This window comes from Cherax quadricarinatus, chromosome 7 (genome assembly GCF_038502225.1).
Source record: "Cherax quadricarinatus isolate ZL_2023a chromosome 7, ASM3850222v1, whole genome shotgun sequence".
In the NCBI taxonomy this organism is placed as follows: Eukaryota; Metazoa; Arthropoda; class Malacostraca; order Decapoda; family Parastacidae; genus Cherax; species Cherax quadricarinatus.
The window spans coordinates 16,549,437-16,565,625 of NC_091298.1; the positions used below are offsets into that span (position 1 = coordinate 16,549,437).

The 16,189-nt window shown below is 39.8% G+C and overlaps 1 protein-coding gene across 1 annotated transcript in view; it reads left to right on the forward strand.

Moving 5' to 3' along the window:
• LOC128686818 (uncharacterized) overlaps positions 1–16,189 on the forward strand; it is a 58,403-nt gene that overhangs the window by 19,536 nt on the left and 22,678 nt on the right. The window contains exons 3-4 of the mRNA XM_070082104.1: positions 10,626–11,070; positions 11,858–14,502. Coding sequence (XP_069938205.1) covers positions 10,626–11,070; positions 11,858–14,502 — 3,090 coding nt within the window. The remainder of the gene's footprint in view (positions 1–10,625; positions 11,071–11,857; positions 14,503–16,189) is intronic.

The window sequence follows — 16,189 nt, forward strand, 5'->3', positions numbered from 1 at the left end:
AAACTCCACATTAATAAAAAATTGGAAATAAAAAGAAAAAGATTGCAGGTGCCTTAATTTTTTTTTTTCAACAAATCAGCCATATCCCACCGAGGCAGGGCAACATAAAAAGAAAAACTAAATTTGTTTTATATAGTAATTTATATAGGAAAATAGGTTAATAGCATTTTAGTTGCCTCTTACGACACTCATGGCTTATGAAGAAGAATTCTTGTCCACTTCCCCATGGAGTCATGCCATAATTTTTTTTTCTTTTTCTTTCAACAAACTGGCCATGTCCCACCGAGGTAGGGTGACCTAAAAAGGAAAACAAAAGTTTCTCTTTTTAAAATTAGTAATGTATACAGGAGAGGGGGTTACTAGCCCCTTGCTCCTGGCATTTTAGTCACCTCTTACAACACGCATGGTTATGGAGGAAGAATTCTTGTTCACTTTCCCATGGAGACTCGTCATAAATCTCCTATAGAAATGGAGTCTGAACATAGGAGTCATTCTAGTCATTAGAAACCACAAATACCTGGTATAGCCCCAATACACAAAGGTTGCAGCTAAGCAAGTGTAAAAATCTATAGACCGATACATGATCTGACCAGACTAGAAAATACACTAGACCTTAGATTCACAGATAATGAGACCTTATCCAGGTCTTAATGGTGTTGAAAGCAGCAGTCCCAGACCACTGGCCTGGATCAGAGAAATGCATTTTTTTTTTTTTTAACAAGTCGGCCGTCTCCCACCGAGGCAGGGTGACCCAAAAAGAAAGAAAATCCCAAAAAAGAAAATACTTTCATCATTCAACACTTTCACCACACTCACACGTAATCACTGTTTTTGCAGAGGTGCTCAGAATGCAACAGTTTAGAAGTATATACGTATAAAGATACACAACATATCCCTCCAAACTGCCAATATCCCAAACCCCTCCTTTAAAGTGCAATTATAAGGATAAATTCAACAAATTCAGTTTTAACAAGAAGAGCATAAAGTGAGACCAGATAAATTGTGACATTAATGAATCAAGCTAGGAAGACAGCAAAACCCTCATGGATTGAAACCAGTCTTGGGAGGATGAGCTTAACCCGTAAATGGTCCAAACGTATATATACGTTTTTTCAACATTTGAAAGTATGTAAAAAAAGTAGATCTTCTTTTTGTTTTTTTACATTTGTAAATGTGTAAAAAAAACTTTGATCTACTTTTTTTTTTTTATATTTGAAAATATGTAAAAAAAACGTAGATCTACTTTTGTAGCACTACACATGTGAACGTAGATCTGCTTGGACCGTTTACGGGTTAATGGTGCTCAGTGTGTGTGCTACAAACACATACCTCTGTGGCATTGAAGGAGATTCAAACTCAAGAGAGAGGCATTCCCTCTATTGGCAAAAACAACGAATAACAGACCTCAAGTATCCAAGAAAACGCTGGTTAGAGAAATTGAGAACATAGAGCTTAAACCATTTGCATCATATTGTTCAAGAGACAGGAGCAGCAAAGAGCTATTAATGAAATTGGAGGAAATCCCAAGTACTTTTTCCTCGTACACAAAATTCAGATCCACATCCAGTCTATATAGAGAGCCTTTACGTAAATGATGAAGTGTACGTTGATGTCAATAAAGAAATGAGTGAAATACCGAAGTCACAATGCATTTCTCTTCAGTGAGCCCATTCATCTTACTACAGATTAATTACCTATACAAGTTTTTATGAATGAGACTCAAAACACAGGTAACATTTCCATAATTAATTTCTGACTTTGAAGAATCCATCAATACCATGCCCATGCATTCTGCCTCTGAATATCGAACTATATTTCTCAAAATTGCAAGAACCTGTAGTTAGTGCCTTTAACCCTTTCAGGGTCCAAGGCCAAAATTGGAAGGGGTGCCCCAGTGTCCAAGAAATTTAAAAAAAAAAAAAAAAAAGGTAATTTTTTCTTACAGAATTAAAGTATATTTTTGTGAAGGTAATAAAACAAAACAAAAATCTCGTCAGTACTTACCGAGATACAGTGCCGAGAAGTTGACCCAAAATGACCGAGTGGCGGCAGCATCGACGATTTCCACATACGCGCATTACTTTATTTTATGTTTTATATAGTTTTTTTTTTTCTAATTTTTTTCTTTTCCTACTAACATTTGGGGCCTGAGAGACCAATACTGTATATAATGTATATATATAAACTCACTGTATTGAACACAATAACCACACTAAAGTTATTATCATAATATTGTTTACCACTTTTGTTTATTACAATAAACATGCACAAATCTTGTATAATACTAATGTTCTATCATATATTTACTTACGTACAATCACTGGACATGTTTTTAGAACTGCTGCAGCTTGTGGAACTCCTTGAAACAAGGCACCATGCACAGAGGTACCTTACATTCCTCGCACATAAACCAAGTGTCTTTGCATCTTTGTTGCCATCGTTTTGTTTGTGCACAGACAACACATCTCTTCTGAGCAAATTTCTTCTTAGTTGCAGGAAGCTGTATTATGAAGTGATCACTTTCCCTCCTCAAACACTTGGGTATATCCTGAGGACTTCGAGGACAGTTGTATAGCAGGTGTTGTTACCTGTTATTTCATTATGAGTTGTTTGACAACAGACAAACAAAATTCGCCATCATTATGGTCTGTTGCCAGTCTTCATTTGGTACTTATTATATGCATTGAGCACTGAAATGTCCATGAGATGGAAGAAAAGTTCCATATACCACTTGTAACTCTTACGAACACAATCTACAAAACCAATTTGCATATCACATTTGTCAACCAAGCGCATGTTTTGTGTATAATCAATCACTGTCACTGGTTTACGAATATGTTCATTAGTCATTCTATCAACTCTGCCACTGTCTTTCATTTCGTTACAGTGAATGGTTGTCAACAATGTGGCATCTCGTTTGTCATGCCACCGTAATGCCATGATGTCATTGGCAGTAAACACCTGCACCTCATCACCACGAGTGCCTGCGTTGAACCTGGGCATATGTTTATGATTAGAACGCACTGTGCCACACACATCTGTCTTGTTCACTTCCAAGAAATCACTGAGTAAAGGGCTTGTGTTCCAGTTATCGGTATATAATGTATGGCCCTTACCAAGATAAGGTGCCATCATGCTTCTCACTATGTCACCTGAGATACCCAATAACATCCTGGTATCTTTCAATGTTTTACTTCTCGTGTATACAACAATATCCAATACCAGGCCACTGTCACAGTCACAGAGTACAAACAGTTTTATACCAAAGCGTTTCCTCTTGCTCGGTATATACTGTTTGAATGACAGTCTACCATTGAACAAAATCAAAGATTCGTCAAGTACAAGATTCTTGAATGGATAAAAGTACATGTTGAACTTTTGTTTGAGATACATAAAAGCATTTCTAATCTTGTATAACCTGTCACTTCTGTCAGGCCTGGTTTTGTCAGAGAAGTGCAACATACATAACAGTAAGATAAACCTGTTCACTGGGATGATTTCACTGAAGACCGGGGTAGAAATTAGCCGATCTGTGGACCAGTATGCTTTTATATTATGCTTATAGACATGAGGCATAAGCATTATTGTTGCAAAAAGCAAATACATTTCTGCAACAGTTCTCTTTCTACCGGTGTAGTCTTGACTGTGGTGATATCATCGTATTTGCCATGTTGTACTAAAAATACTTGTTACTTTCCCTGACAATAGTTTCCATCAAGGGCTGGTCAAAGAATAGTTCAAAAAATTCCAGTTCATTGGCAGTGGTTCCAAGGGGACAAATAGGTAGAATTCCACTTTGAGAGTCATCAAACTGGTGGGGCTTGGGAACAAAATTGGGATTTTGCTGCCAATCCCAGATACGGTTTGCTGGTGGATACTGGACATCATAGGCTGGTTGTGTTGGTAGTTGTGGCTGTGGTGGGCTGGTGGCTGACGCTCTGCTTTGTCCTTGAACTGAGGAGTCAGCAGCGTGGGTCCCAGCCTGGGCCCCAGCCTGGGCCCCAGCCTGGGCTGGTGAGTCATGCATGGCCGTGGCACTACCATCACCACTACCACCACCTACTGATGCCTGTGGTCTATCCATGCCAAGTGTAGCCACATCATCCTCACTTTCACTGTCTATTCCTGGTGTAGGGCCATGGGATGTACTCTGGGATGTACTCCGTCCCCTGGGCACTGCATAGGGAACACTACCTGAGTGCATGCGGCGGCGTATATACCGACGCTTCACTGGTGAATATGTTTCCTCAGTATCACTACTCGAATGATCGTCAAGAGCAATAAAATCACAATCCACGTCACTATCATCATTACTGAAGTCAGAGGCCTGGCCACGCGAAAATAATAGTTTTCTCTTGCGATGAGGTACAACTGACCGTGACTGAGGAGTGCCCACACCAGAGGTAAAAGGTCGAGGATTGTCAGGGTTTTCTGCACTATTATCAATATCCTCGTCATTCCTTTCGGTCACTAACCAATCAAAGCCAAAGAATTCGTCTTCATTTCCACTTCCATTGGAGTCAGAACTATCAGATAGGAAGAGGAGAGTCCCAATTTTCCTTGGAGTGAGAGCTGCCTTGCGACAAGGCATAGTGAACAAAGGTAACTGAGCCAGCGTTCCCACAATGCTATGCTGGCGCCTAGAATTTTTGTTTACGGTGCACACACACCACGCAGACCCGTTCTCTCACATGTAGGCCTACTAGTCTTTTCACGCTAAATTTGACGCCGCTAGAATTTTGGCGTAGATCTATGGTGTAGATCTGTGGCGTAGATCTATGCAGGTAGTAGGTTGGTAGACAGCAACCACCCAGGGAAGTACTACCATCCTGCCAGATGACTGTGAAACAGAAACCTGTAACTGTTTTGCATGATGGTAGGATTGCTGGTTTCTTTTTCTGTCTCATAAACATGCTAGATAATAGGGATATCTTGCTACTCCTACTTACACTTTGGTCACACTTCACAGACACGCACATGCATATATATATATACATACATCTAGGTTTTTCTCCTTTTTCTAAATAGCTCTTGTTCTTCTTTATTTCTTCTATTGTCCATGGGGAAGTGGAAAAGAATCTTTCCTCCGTAAGCCATGCATGTCGTATGAGGCAACTAAAATGCTGGGAGCAATGGGCTGGTAACCCCTTCTCCTGTAGACATTTACTAAAAAAGAGAAGAAGAAAAACTTTATAAAACTGGGATGCTTGAATGTGCGTGGATGACAAGAAACAGATGATTGCTGATGTTATGAATGAAAAGAAGTTAGATGTCCTGGCCCTAAGCTGAAGGGGGTAGGGGAGTTTCGGTGGGGGGAAATAAATGGGATTAAATCTGAGAGAGTTAGAGCAAAGGAAGGGGTAGCAGTAATGTTGAAGGATCAGTTATGGAAGGAGAAAAGAGAATATGAATGTGTAAATTCAAGAATTATGTGAATTAAAGTAAAGGTTGGATGCGAAAAGTGGGTCATAATAAGCGTGTATGCACCTGGAGAAGAGAGGAATGTAGAGGAGAGAGAGAGATTTTGGGAGATGTTAAGTGAATGTATAGGAGCCTTTGAACCAAGTGAGAGAGTAATTGTGGTAGGGGACCTGAATGCTAAAGTAGGAGAAACTTTTAGAGAGGGTGGGGTAGGTAAGTTTGGGGTGCCAGGTGTAAATGATAATGGGAGCCCTTTGATTGAACTTTGTATAGAAAGGGGTTTAGTTATAGGTAATACATATTTTAAGAAAAAGAGGATAAATAAGTATACAAGATATGATGTAGGGCAAAATGACAGTAGTTTGTTGGATTATGTATTGGTAGATAAGACTGTTGAGTAGACTTCAGGATGTACATGTTTATAGAGGGGCCACAGATATAACAAATCACTTTCTAGTTGTAGCTACACTGAGAGTAAAAGGTAGATGGGATACAAGGAGAATAGAAGCATCAGGGAAGAGAGAGGTGAAGGTTTATAAACTAAAAGAGGAGGCAGTTAGGGTAAGATATAAACAGCTATTGGAGGATAGATGGGCTAATGAGAGCATAGGCAATGGGGTCGAAGTGGTATGGGGTAGGTTTAAAAATGTAATGTTAGAGTGTTCAGCAGAAGCTTGTGGTTACAGGAAAGTGGGTGCGGGAGGGAAGAGGAGCGATTGGTGGAATGATGATGTAAAGAGAGTAGTAAGGGAGAAAAAGTTAGCATATGAGAAGTTTTTACAAAGTAGAAGTGATGCAAGGAGGGAAGAGTATATGGAGAAAAAGAGAGAGGTTAAGAGAGTGGTGAAGCAATGTAAAAAGAGAGCAAATGAGAGAGTGGGTGAGATGTTATCAACAAATTTTGTTGAAAATAAGAAAAAGTTTTGGAGTGAGATTAAAAAGTTAAGGAAGCCTAGAGAACAAATGGATTTGTCAGTTAAAAATAGGAGAGGAGAGTTATTAAATGGAGAGTTAGAGGTATTGGGAAGATGGAGGGAATATTTTGAGGAATTGTTAAATGTTGATGAAGATAGGGAAGCTGTGATTTCGTGTATAGGGCAAGGAGGAATAACATCTTGTAGGAGTGAGGAAGAGCCAGTTGTGAGTGTGGGGGAAGTTCGTGAGGCAGTAGGTAAAATGAAAGGGGGTAAGGCAGCTGGGATTGATGGGATAAAGATAGAAATGTTAAAAGCAGGTGGGGGTATAGTTTTGGAGTGGTTGGTGCAATTATTTAATAAATGTATGGAAGAGGGTAAGGTACCTAGGGATTGGCAGAGAGCATGCATAGTTCCTTTGTATAAAGGCAAAGGGGACAAAAGAGAGTGCAAAAATTATAGGGGGATAAGTCTGTTGACTTATGTTGTGTATCTTTATACGTATATGCTTCTAAACTGTTGTATTCTGTGCACCTCTGCAAAAGCAGTGATAATGTGTGAGTGTGGTGAAAGTGTTGAATGATGATGAAAGTATTTTCTTTTTGGGGATTTTCTTTCTTTTTTGGGCCACCCTGCCTCGGTGGGAGATGGCCGACTTGTTAAAAAAAAAAAAAAAAAAGTCTGTTGAGTATACCTGGTAAAGTGTATGGTAGAGTTATTATTGAAAGAATTAAGAGTAAGACGGAGAATAGGATAGCAGATGAACAAGGAGGCTTTAGGAAAGGTAGGGGGTGTGTGGACCAGGTGTTTACAGTGAAACATATAAGTGAACAGTATTTAGATAAGGCTAAAGAAGTCTTTGTGGCATTTATGGATTTGGAAAAGGCGTATGACAGGGTGGTTAGGGGGGCAATGTGGCAGATGTTGCAGGTGTATGGTGTAGGAGGTAGGTTACTGAAAGCAGTGAAGAGTTTTTACAAGGATAGTGAGGCTCAATTTAGAGTATGTAGGAAAGAGGGAAATTATTTCCCAGTAAAAGTAGGCCTTAGACAAAGATGTGTGATGTCACCGTGGTTGTTTAATTTATTTATAGATGGGGTTGTAAGAGAAGTAAATGCGAGGGTCTTGGCAAGAGGTGTGGAGTTAAAAGGTAAAGAATCACACATAAAGTGGGAGTTGTCACAGTTGCTCTTTGCTGATGACACTGTGCTCTTGGGAGATTCTGAAGAGAAGTTGCAGAGATTGGTGGATGAATTTTGTAGGGTATGCAAAAGAAGAAAATTAAAAGTGAATACAGGAAAGAGTAAGGTTATGAGGATAACAAAAAGATTAGGTGATGAAAGATTGGATATCAGATTGGAAGGAGAGAGTATGGAGGAGGTGAATGTATTCAGATATTTGGAAGTGGGCGTGTCAGCGGATGGGTCTATGAAAGATGAGGTGAATCATAGAATTGATGAGGGGAAAAGGGTGAGTGGTGCACTTAGGAGTCTGTGGAGACAAAGAACTTTGTCCTTTGAGGCAAAGAGGGGAATGTATGAGAGTATAGTTTTACCAACGCTCTTATATGGGTGTGAAGCATGGGTGATGAATGTTGCAGCGAGGAGAAGGCTGGAGGCAGTGGAGATGTCATGTCTGAGGGCAATGTGTGGTGTGAATATAATGCAGAGAATTTGTAGTTTGGAAGTTAGGAGGAGGTGCGGGATTACCAAAACTGTTGTCCAGAGGGCTGAGGAAGGGTTGTTGAGGTGGCTCGGACATGTAGAGAGAATGGAGCGAAACAGAATGACTTCAAGAGTGTATCAGTCTGTAGTGGAAGGAAGGCGGGGTAGGGGTCGGCCTAGGAAAGGTTGGAGGGAGGGGGTAAAGGAGGTTTTGTGTGCGAGGGGCTTGGACTTCCAGCAGGCATGCGTGAGCGTGTTTGATAGGAGTGAATGGAGACAAATGGTTTTTAATACTTGACGTGCTGTTGGAGTGTGAGCAAAGTAACATTTATGAAGGGGTTCAGGGAAACCGGCAGGCTGGACTTGAGTCCTGGAGATGGGAAGTACAGTGCCTGCACTCTGAAGGAGGGGTGTTAATGTTGCAATTTAAAAACTGTAGTGTAAAGCATCCTTCTGGCAAGACAGTGATGGAGTGAATGATGGTGAAAGTTTTTCTTTTTTGGGCCACCCTGCCTTGGTGGGAATCGGCCAGTGTGATGATAAAAAAAAAAAAAAAATCTATGGTTTGGACCCTGAATGTAAAGCTGTAGATCTATGACATGGACCCTGAAAGGGTTAATGTTGCTTGGAGAGGGAGCCTGGATGTAAGTGTCATCCCACAGTCATTAAAAACTTTGATATTGTCTGTCTCTACATCCACAAAGTTAGCAGTAGTTATCTCAACTATAGGCCATTAATATTAACATTATTTATTGTCAAAATCTTTGGATGGGAATCACAGTACAGTGCAGCATGGATTTAGGGCAGGCTGCTTCTTCCTTTTAAAATTGCTAGCCTGTTATGATATGATCTTGGATATGCTGAATGAAAAGTTAATTACTGATGTAGTGTACACTGATTTTACAAAAAACTTCAACATGGAGATCATGGTGTGAGAGTGCACAAAATGTGTGCAAGAGGAATAACTGTAAAAGTGGGTAACTGGATATAGAAATAGAACCCAGAGAGTTGTAGCAAACAGAAGCTGCTGCAGTGAAAAGATCCGTTTCTTAAGGCATAGTACTCACCCCACTTCTGTTTTTCATTCTTATGTCAGATAAGGACAACAATCATAGCACTGTTTCATCCTTTGCTGATACCAGAATTTCAGTGAGAGTGGCATCCATTGAGGAGGACAGGGAATCTGCAAATAGATATTAAAAAAGTTTCCCTAAAAGCCACTGACAACAATAAGATGTTCAATGAGGAAAAATTTCGTTAATGCTGCTGTTGAAGAAAAAATGAAATAAAAGACTGAAATGGAGTACGTACAAGATAAACTCGAATAATTCAGCTGAGCGAAAGTTCGGTATGCTAGACTTTTTGGTGACAGTACCTGAGGGTCTGCCACTCTGAAAAGTTTTGTCCCCTCAAGGCACAGGAAGGACTCATCCCAGTTCTCTCTTATCATTCTCATATCCAACAGAGACAGAGGCATAGGTAATAGCACTATATCCTTTGGAGACTTTGTAAGGATTTTGTTGAAGAGTGGCATCCATTGAGGATACAGCAAATCTTCAAGCTGAGATATTATCAGATCTTCTGTGGACCATGGAATATAATATTCATTGAGGAGGATTTTCAGTTCAACTGGACTACGTGCATCTAGCCTCAACAGCCTGGTTGATCAGATTTCATACTAAATGGCCTTTTGGCCTTTTGCAAGATTGCTGTCAGCATTGTTGGTCTCCATCAATGACCCACAGGCTTGTGTTATTTATACTGCAGTTGGGCTTCTGGCTATCGTAACTTCATTATCAGTTATGCAATATATACTCTGCCTATTGGTTGCACCAGATTCTCACGTGGTCATATGGAGGGGCACCCAGCACCATACTCGGTGAATTAGCATGACATTTTTTTCATTTTCAGCTCTTTGATACTCTTGATATACTTACTCGTGTCTGATGTCTTTGAAGGGCCCACCTTCAATGTGTGTATTCAATGGTTTCCTGACTGACATTTAACTGCTTCACTGACAGTATTGCCCTCTTTTTACCATTGTATTCCTCTCAATACCTGTGCCCCTTTCCATTTACTGGCATTCCCTCACTCTTGGCCTCCTCTCATCCCTCCTACCCCTTCCATTAACTTATCCCTTCTCTTCTGCTGACCCCTCTTACCTTTATTCTCTTGACCCACTATTTCCTTCCCACCCAATCATCCTTGCTGTGCAGCACTGAATGATCCATGAATGTAATTCTTCTTCAAAAGTTTACTGTAGATATTTTTTTTCAAGTTAGTCACCATAAATTTTGATTTTTAATTGAAAAATCTCTTAATATTTTTAGTAAGAAATGCTGTAGTAATTACCCAGATTTTGGATGTAGAATTCTCTCTGAAATTTGGAATTATCCTAATGAGAGTGAAAATTCTTTATTTAGTTTTGCAAAAGCATACTAATTCTAAGTTTTATTTGGAATAAATCAAGTGTCCCATTTCTATTATTCTGAACTTTTCATATTTTAGACATCATGGCATAGATATTACTGTAAAATATTGATTAACATGCTAGTACATACCAGTTCAAAATTGACAGTAAATTGGTATTATGTATTTATAGACAAAGTTTTGCCTCTTTTTGCAGAGTGCTGAAGATGGAGAAATGTTTGCCAGTGTTTCTGGTTCCATGATGAACAAGTATGAACTCGACTCCTCTGTTAGTCCACGGTCCTCTTCTCATTGTGACCATGAAGGGGATGAGGAAGAGGATGATGAAGAGGAGGAGGAGGAGGAGGAAGAGGAGGATGATGATGGTGATGATGACAGAAGGGAAGAGGAGGGAGAAATAGAGGAAGAGGAATACAGTGGTGTAAGTGGGGAACTGTCATTGTATCAGTCTGGGCCACTGTTCTCCCCACTGAAGGAGCCTCCACCCCTAGCTAACACTACCTTCAGTGTAGATTCTCTTGATTGTGACTCTCTTCATGATGATCTCATTCTCACCTGCCAAGCCAATAAGGATAACTACACTATTGCCTTCGAGGGCTCCTTTATTCAGTACTCAGAAGACTCAGATTATCATGAGGCAGGTCAGTATAATACAAGGCACTTAAAGTATTATTTTCTTACATAAATTCCATGTACAATACCATATTAGTTAAAAATTTCTGCAGTTGATGAGTTTTTTTTTTACTGTGGGAATTTTTGTGAAGTATACAGCAAGTATATTGATACTGGTGAGGAGCTCTTGATCCAAAGACTTAGACTTGTTCTCACCTTCTGTGAATTGAGTCTGATTGTGTCTCATTTCCCAGGTGCTGTATGACCCCCTGTGGCTTTAGCACTTCCTCCTAAATATAATACTATTGCTTCAAGTAAAAAAGTATAGTTATATAATAATAATAATATAACAAGATCTTTATTTCTACAAGTACATGTACAAGGTATACAGGCCTAGCTGACATTAGTGACATACTACTATATAGAAAGCATCTTGTTATGCACAGCATTTCTGGGAAATTAGGTCAGTTTTCTCCCAGGATGCAACCCATATCAGTCCACTAACACCCAGGTACCTACTTCACTGATAGGTGAACATGGACAACCAGTGTAAGGAAACCCGTCTGACGTTTCTACCCCTTCGCCGGGAATTAAACCCAGACCCTCACTGTGTGAAGCAAAAGCTTTTGCCACCAGGCCACGGGGCAAAAGATTAATAATGTCCTGTACTCTATTATTAAAATCTTATTTATCCTAAAACCCTCAAAATTAAATAATCTTTAAGATATGCTGTAGGTTTATCATGAATGTTAATGTATGAATCAGGTTGTGTGTTAAAATGCATAATAATTGTATAATTATGACATATTTATTTAGGTGAAAGCGAGTCTAGTGGGAGCAACCATTGGTCAACAGAAAGGCTGGAGGGTCGCTGTTCTGCCCCCTCTATGACACATTCAGATCAGCCCTATACAACCTGGTCGCGGGTTAGCCGACGATCATCACGCACACCAGAGGTGCCTTCCAAGGTCAACAATGTCCAGCAACAGTCAGGAGGACAAGCAGAAAGTGCAAAGGCATCTGAACAAGGACAGCCAAATAACAAGAGCAACAGTATGCCAAATCTGATGCGGCGATCACTCATGCGGCGATCTTTAGAAGCCTCTGGAGGGTGTGTTAAAGTGTTTGATCTTCAAAATAGCATGCGATCCAGTCAGAGTAGCAGAACAATAGCAAACGAGACTAACAACTTTTCATTGGTAAAATTATTTATGCGTCAAAAAAGTTTAAGTAAAGAAGCAGTCAGTTTGTCATCAAGTATATCTCAAGAAGGTGCTTGTTGTTCTAGTTCTGACAACCAGTCTAATGTACATGATTCTTCAGACTGGCCCATGAACAGCCAATCTGAGAATGACATGGATGGAAGTGCTTCACCTGTTCCACCCCCAGCACTCATGAGGCAGAATGGTGTGATTTACCACGAACGAGGATTTCGACGACGAACTGGTTCATTAGGCACTCCAGAAATCACTCCAAGAACCAATAATGTGACTATGAACCAAGATTTTACCTCTCCTGACACTACCACCACAGAAACTACAGCCACTGCTAATACTCAACAAGATGGACTTCTCAATAACAATAACAACATTATCACTGCTCATGCTGTGCTTGATAATAATAGCATTCAGCTTTCTAATACAATGGATAATGTTACAAGTTTTGAAGACAGTCTTAAAGAAACTAATCCTTGTTCCAAGCCACCAGTTACTAGTCCTATTAGGGAGGAACCAGAAGGTATGGATATATCCATGGATAGTCGAGGTGAAAGCAAGGTTCTTCTGGACCAGTCTGAAAAGGAGACCAAAATGCATGATGTTTTGAGGTTGCGAGATAACAAACATAATATGGAGAAAAATAATATGACTCCTGTTAAAACTGCAGCTAAAGACTTGGGTAATAAGAACATGAATAAGAATGCCTTCAACATTTGTGTGGATGAACGCAAGAGATCACAGTCACCAGGGACTCCAAAAAAAGCAAGCAGCAGGCGCGAAAGTTCCAATAACACTACTCGAAGGCGCCAGGATTCTGGGAATTCATCCAGTGGTTATCTTTCTAATAGAGGATCTACAGAAAAAATCAGAAGACCTTCAGACTCTGAGCAAACAAGCACAACACAACAGAAACCTCGACCAAAGCCTCGCGTTTTAAAGCAAATGTCAGATCAGTGCCTTCAGACCTCGAATTTGAAGGTGTCAGCAATGGTTAACACTAGTTTTAACATTGACAAAAAAGAGGTGTATGTTTACTATCCAAACTATGCTTTGCCAGATTTGGGTTTCCTAAAGGACAAGAAATATAACATTGATGCTCGAGTATTCCTCGTACCACAGCACTATAGCTCTCGACCTGAAGAAATGAGAAAATTTAAAGAAAGTCGATTAAGACGTCCTTTTTCATGTGGTGACATGGAAAAGTTGCGTAAACATGGATTTGGCCATATTCGCGATTGGGATTCTCTAAATTTTTTGTTACCGAAAGAGCTAAAAGAAATGCTGCTTGATGAAACTGATTGCATGGAAACCACCAAGCCTTCATTTTGTCAGTCACCAAAGCCATCTCGTCGACCTGTCAGTTGTGATTACACCCAACAAAAGTGTTCTCATGAACTCAAAGGTTCTGCAAGTGCAAGTAGCTTAAATTCGACACAGCCCTCCTCAGGTTTTCGAGGCTCTTCAACAATGCTCAATGATTCAGATGGAGAGAATGGTGGGCTTTTGGATCAAAGGTATGTTTATAAATATGATACTGCTAGCACTGATTCAGAGGGGCTTGAAAAACCACCACCATTGCCCAAGAGATCCATATCTCTTCCTGTTGAGGAAAGACATGGTCCTGATGACCCAGACATGCCACCCCCTCGCCCACCATTGCCTCGGGGAATTCTTAGAAAGTCCACCTCATTAAAAGATGATGCTTTGAAAGGAACAAATAGTCATAACAAAAGATACAGTGCTATTGATGCAGGAAGAGGTAATATGAGAGAAGACTTGCTGAAGAGACGATCATTACAAGAACCTATGGAACACATGGCCCAGCGAGTAGTTAGGGAAACCATTCCAGAAATAACGCAGCCTTGTCCACAGCAAGAGACAGATAAAGATACTACAATAATTAATCCTCCTTCCCCAATGGGCTGTAGCTGTGTTAGTCAGTGTACTGGTTTCTGTGGTAAAGGACTTCAAAAGAAAAACTTGTTGAGAGTCAGTGAACTACCAGATGTCTCCTGCCATGAGGATTTAACAGAAGATGACCTGCTTCGAATTCGATCACAAGTTAGCAATCTCCTTGTTACTAGAGGGCACATTGGTCCTCTTTTGTCTGATGTTAACAATACTTGTGACCTCTGTCCAAAGAAAAGTGTAAGCTTTGCAGAAAAGATTTGTGTTCACCTGCGCAACACTCCTGACCGCCTTTCAACTCCTCCCAATTCCCCAGATGCGTCGCTTCAAAAGAAGGTGAGATTTTTATTTTTTTCCATTGCTGTACTTAAGAAAAGTGCTTTCCTTTAGGCTCTCTGAGGTATAATTGGTCAGTGTCATTCTGAGCATCTGTCTGCTTTCTTTTATAATGAAGAATGATACAGTGTAATAAATATTTTTTTTTTTTTCATTGAACTGGCTGTATCCCACCAAGGCAGAGTGACTGAAAAAGAAAACTTAAAAAGAAAAATGAAAGTTTTTTCTTTACAAATACAGATATTTGTTTCCTTGTAAAGCTTACGATATGTGGTTTACATGTTATAAGATTTAAGTTACAAAGATGGCCACTATCGTGCCTAGGCACTTCCGGCAGACTAATACAAATTCTTACGCTATTTTGATATGTCATATTTCAGCAGTACATTTGAACAGGAGCATTATCAGTTAGGTACATACATAATTAGGTTAAAGATAGATAGGTAGTCAAATCATTTAATATTAGTACAAATGGCAGATTTAGTAATGGGAATCAATTTGTCTTGTTATGACACACAGGTTTCTATTGAAGCCATACTGGAGGAGTATCTTAGACAAACTTAGGATTGACTTAAGATTTAGTAAGACAAACATAAGATTTAATAGGCAATAGCTATATTAGGAATTGTATGTTTAAAGTGCTTTGGGTGGGTGTAGGTGGAAATTCTGAGGGAATTACAGATAACGATAAGTCTATATTGTTTTGGATGTGTTCATGATACAATAAAGAGAATTGGGTGGTTTTCATTTGATTAGCTGATGATGGGGTGTGTTATGGAGATATGTTTTTTAACGGTAGTTTTGAAAAATGGTGGTAGAGTCTGCGGTTCTAGAGTTTTCAGGCAGGGAGTTCCAGATTCTAGGCCCTTTTATGTACATCGAGTTTTTGAATAGGTTTAGCTGGACAAGGGGAATGTCAGAGATTTTTATGTCTGGTGTTGTGTCTATGGGTCCTGTTGCAACTATCAAGAAATTGTTTTAGTTCTGGGTTAAAATTCAAGTTTATGGTTCTGTAAATGTAGATTGCACAATAGTAGGTGTGAATGTTCTGTGCGGTGAGTAGGTTTAGGTCTTTGAAGAGTTGGGGTGTGTGCTGTCTTGCATTGGATTGCGTGAGAATTCTCACTGCGGCTTTCTGTTGGGTTATTATCGGTTTTAGGCGAGTTGCTGCTGCTGATCCCCATGCACATATAGCATAGGTGAGGTAGGGATAGATGAGTGAATAGTATAGTGTGAGCAGGGCTGATTGTGGTATGTAGTAACATATCTTGGAGAAGATCCCAACTGTTTTGGATACTTTTTTTTGTTATTTGTTGGATATGGGTGTTGAATTTCAGGTTGCTGTCAAGGCACAGGGCCAGGAATTTGCCCTAATTATGTCTAGCAATAGGGGTGTTGTCAGTCATTATGTTCAGCTTTTTAAGTTCAGCTTTTTAAGTTTAAGAATTTGTACAGGGAAAGGGCTTACTAGCCTCCTGGTTTCAGCATTTTAGTCACCTTTTACTACATGTATGGCTAATAGAGGAAGAATTCTGTTCCACTTCCTTCATGGAGATAAGAGAAAATAAAGAGGAACAAGAACTATTAAGAAAATAGAAAACCCAGATGGGTATGTCTATATATGCATGTGTATGCATGTGTAGTGTGACCTAAGTGTAAGTAGAAGTAGCAAAGATATACCTGGTAT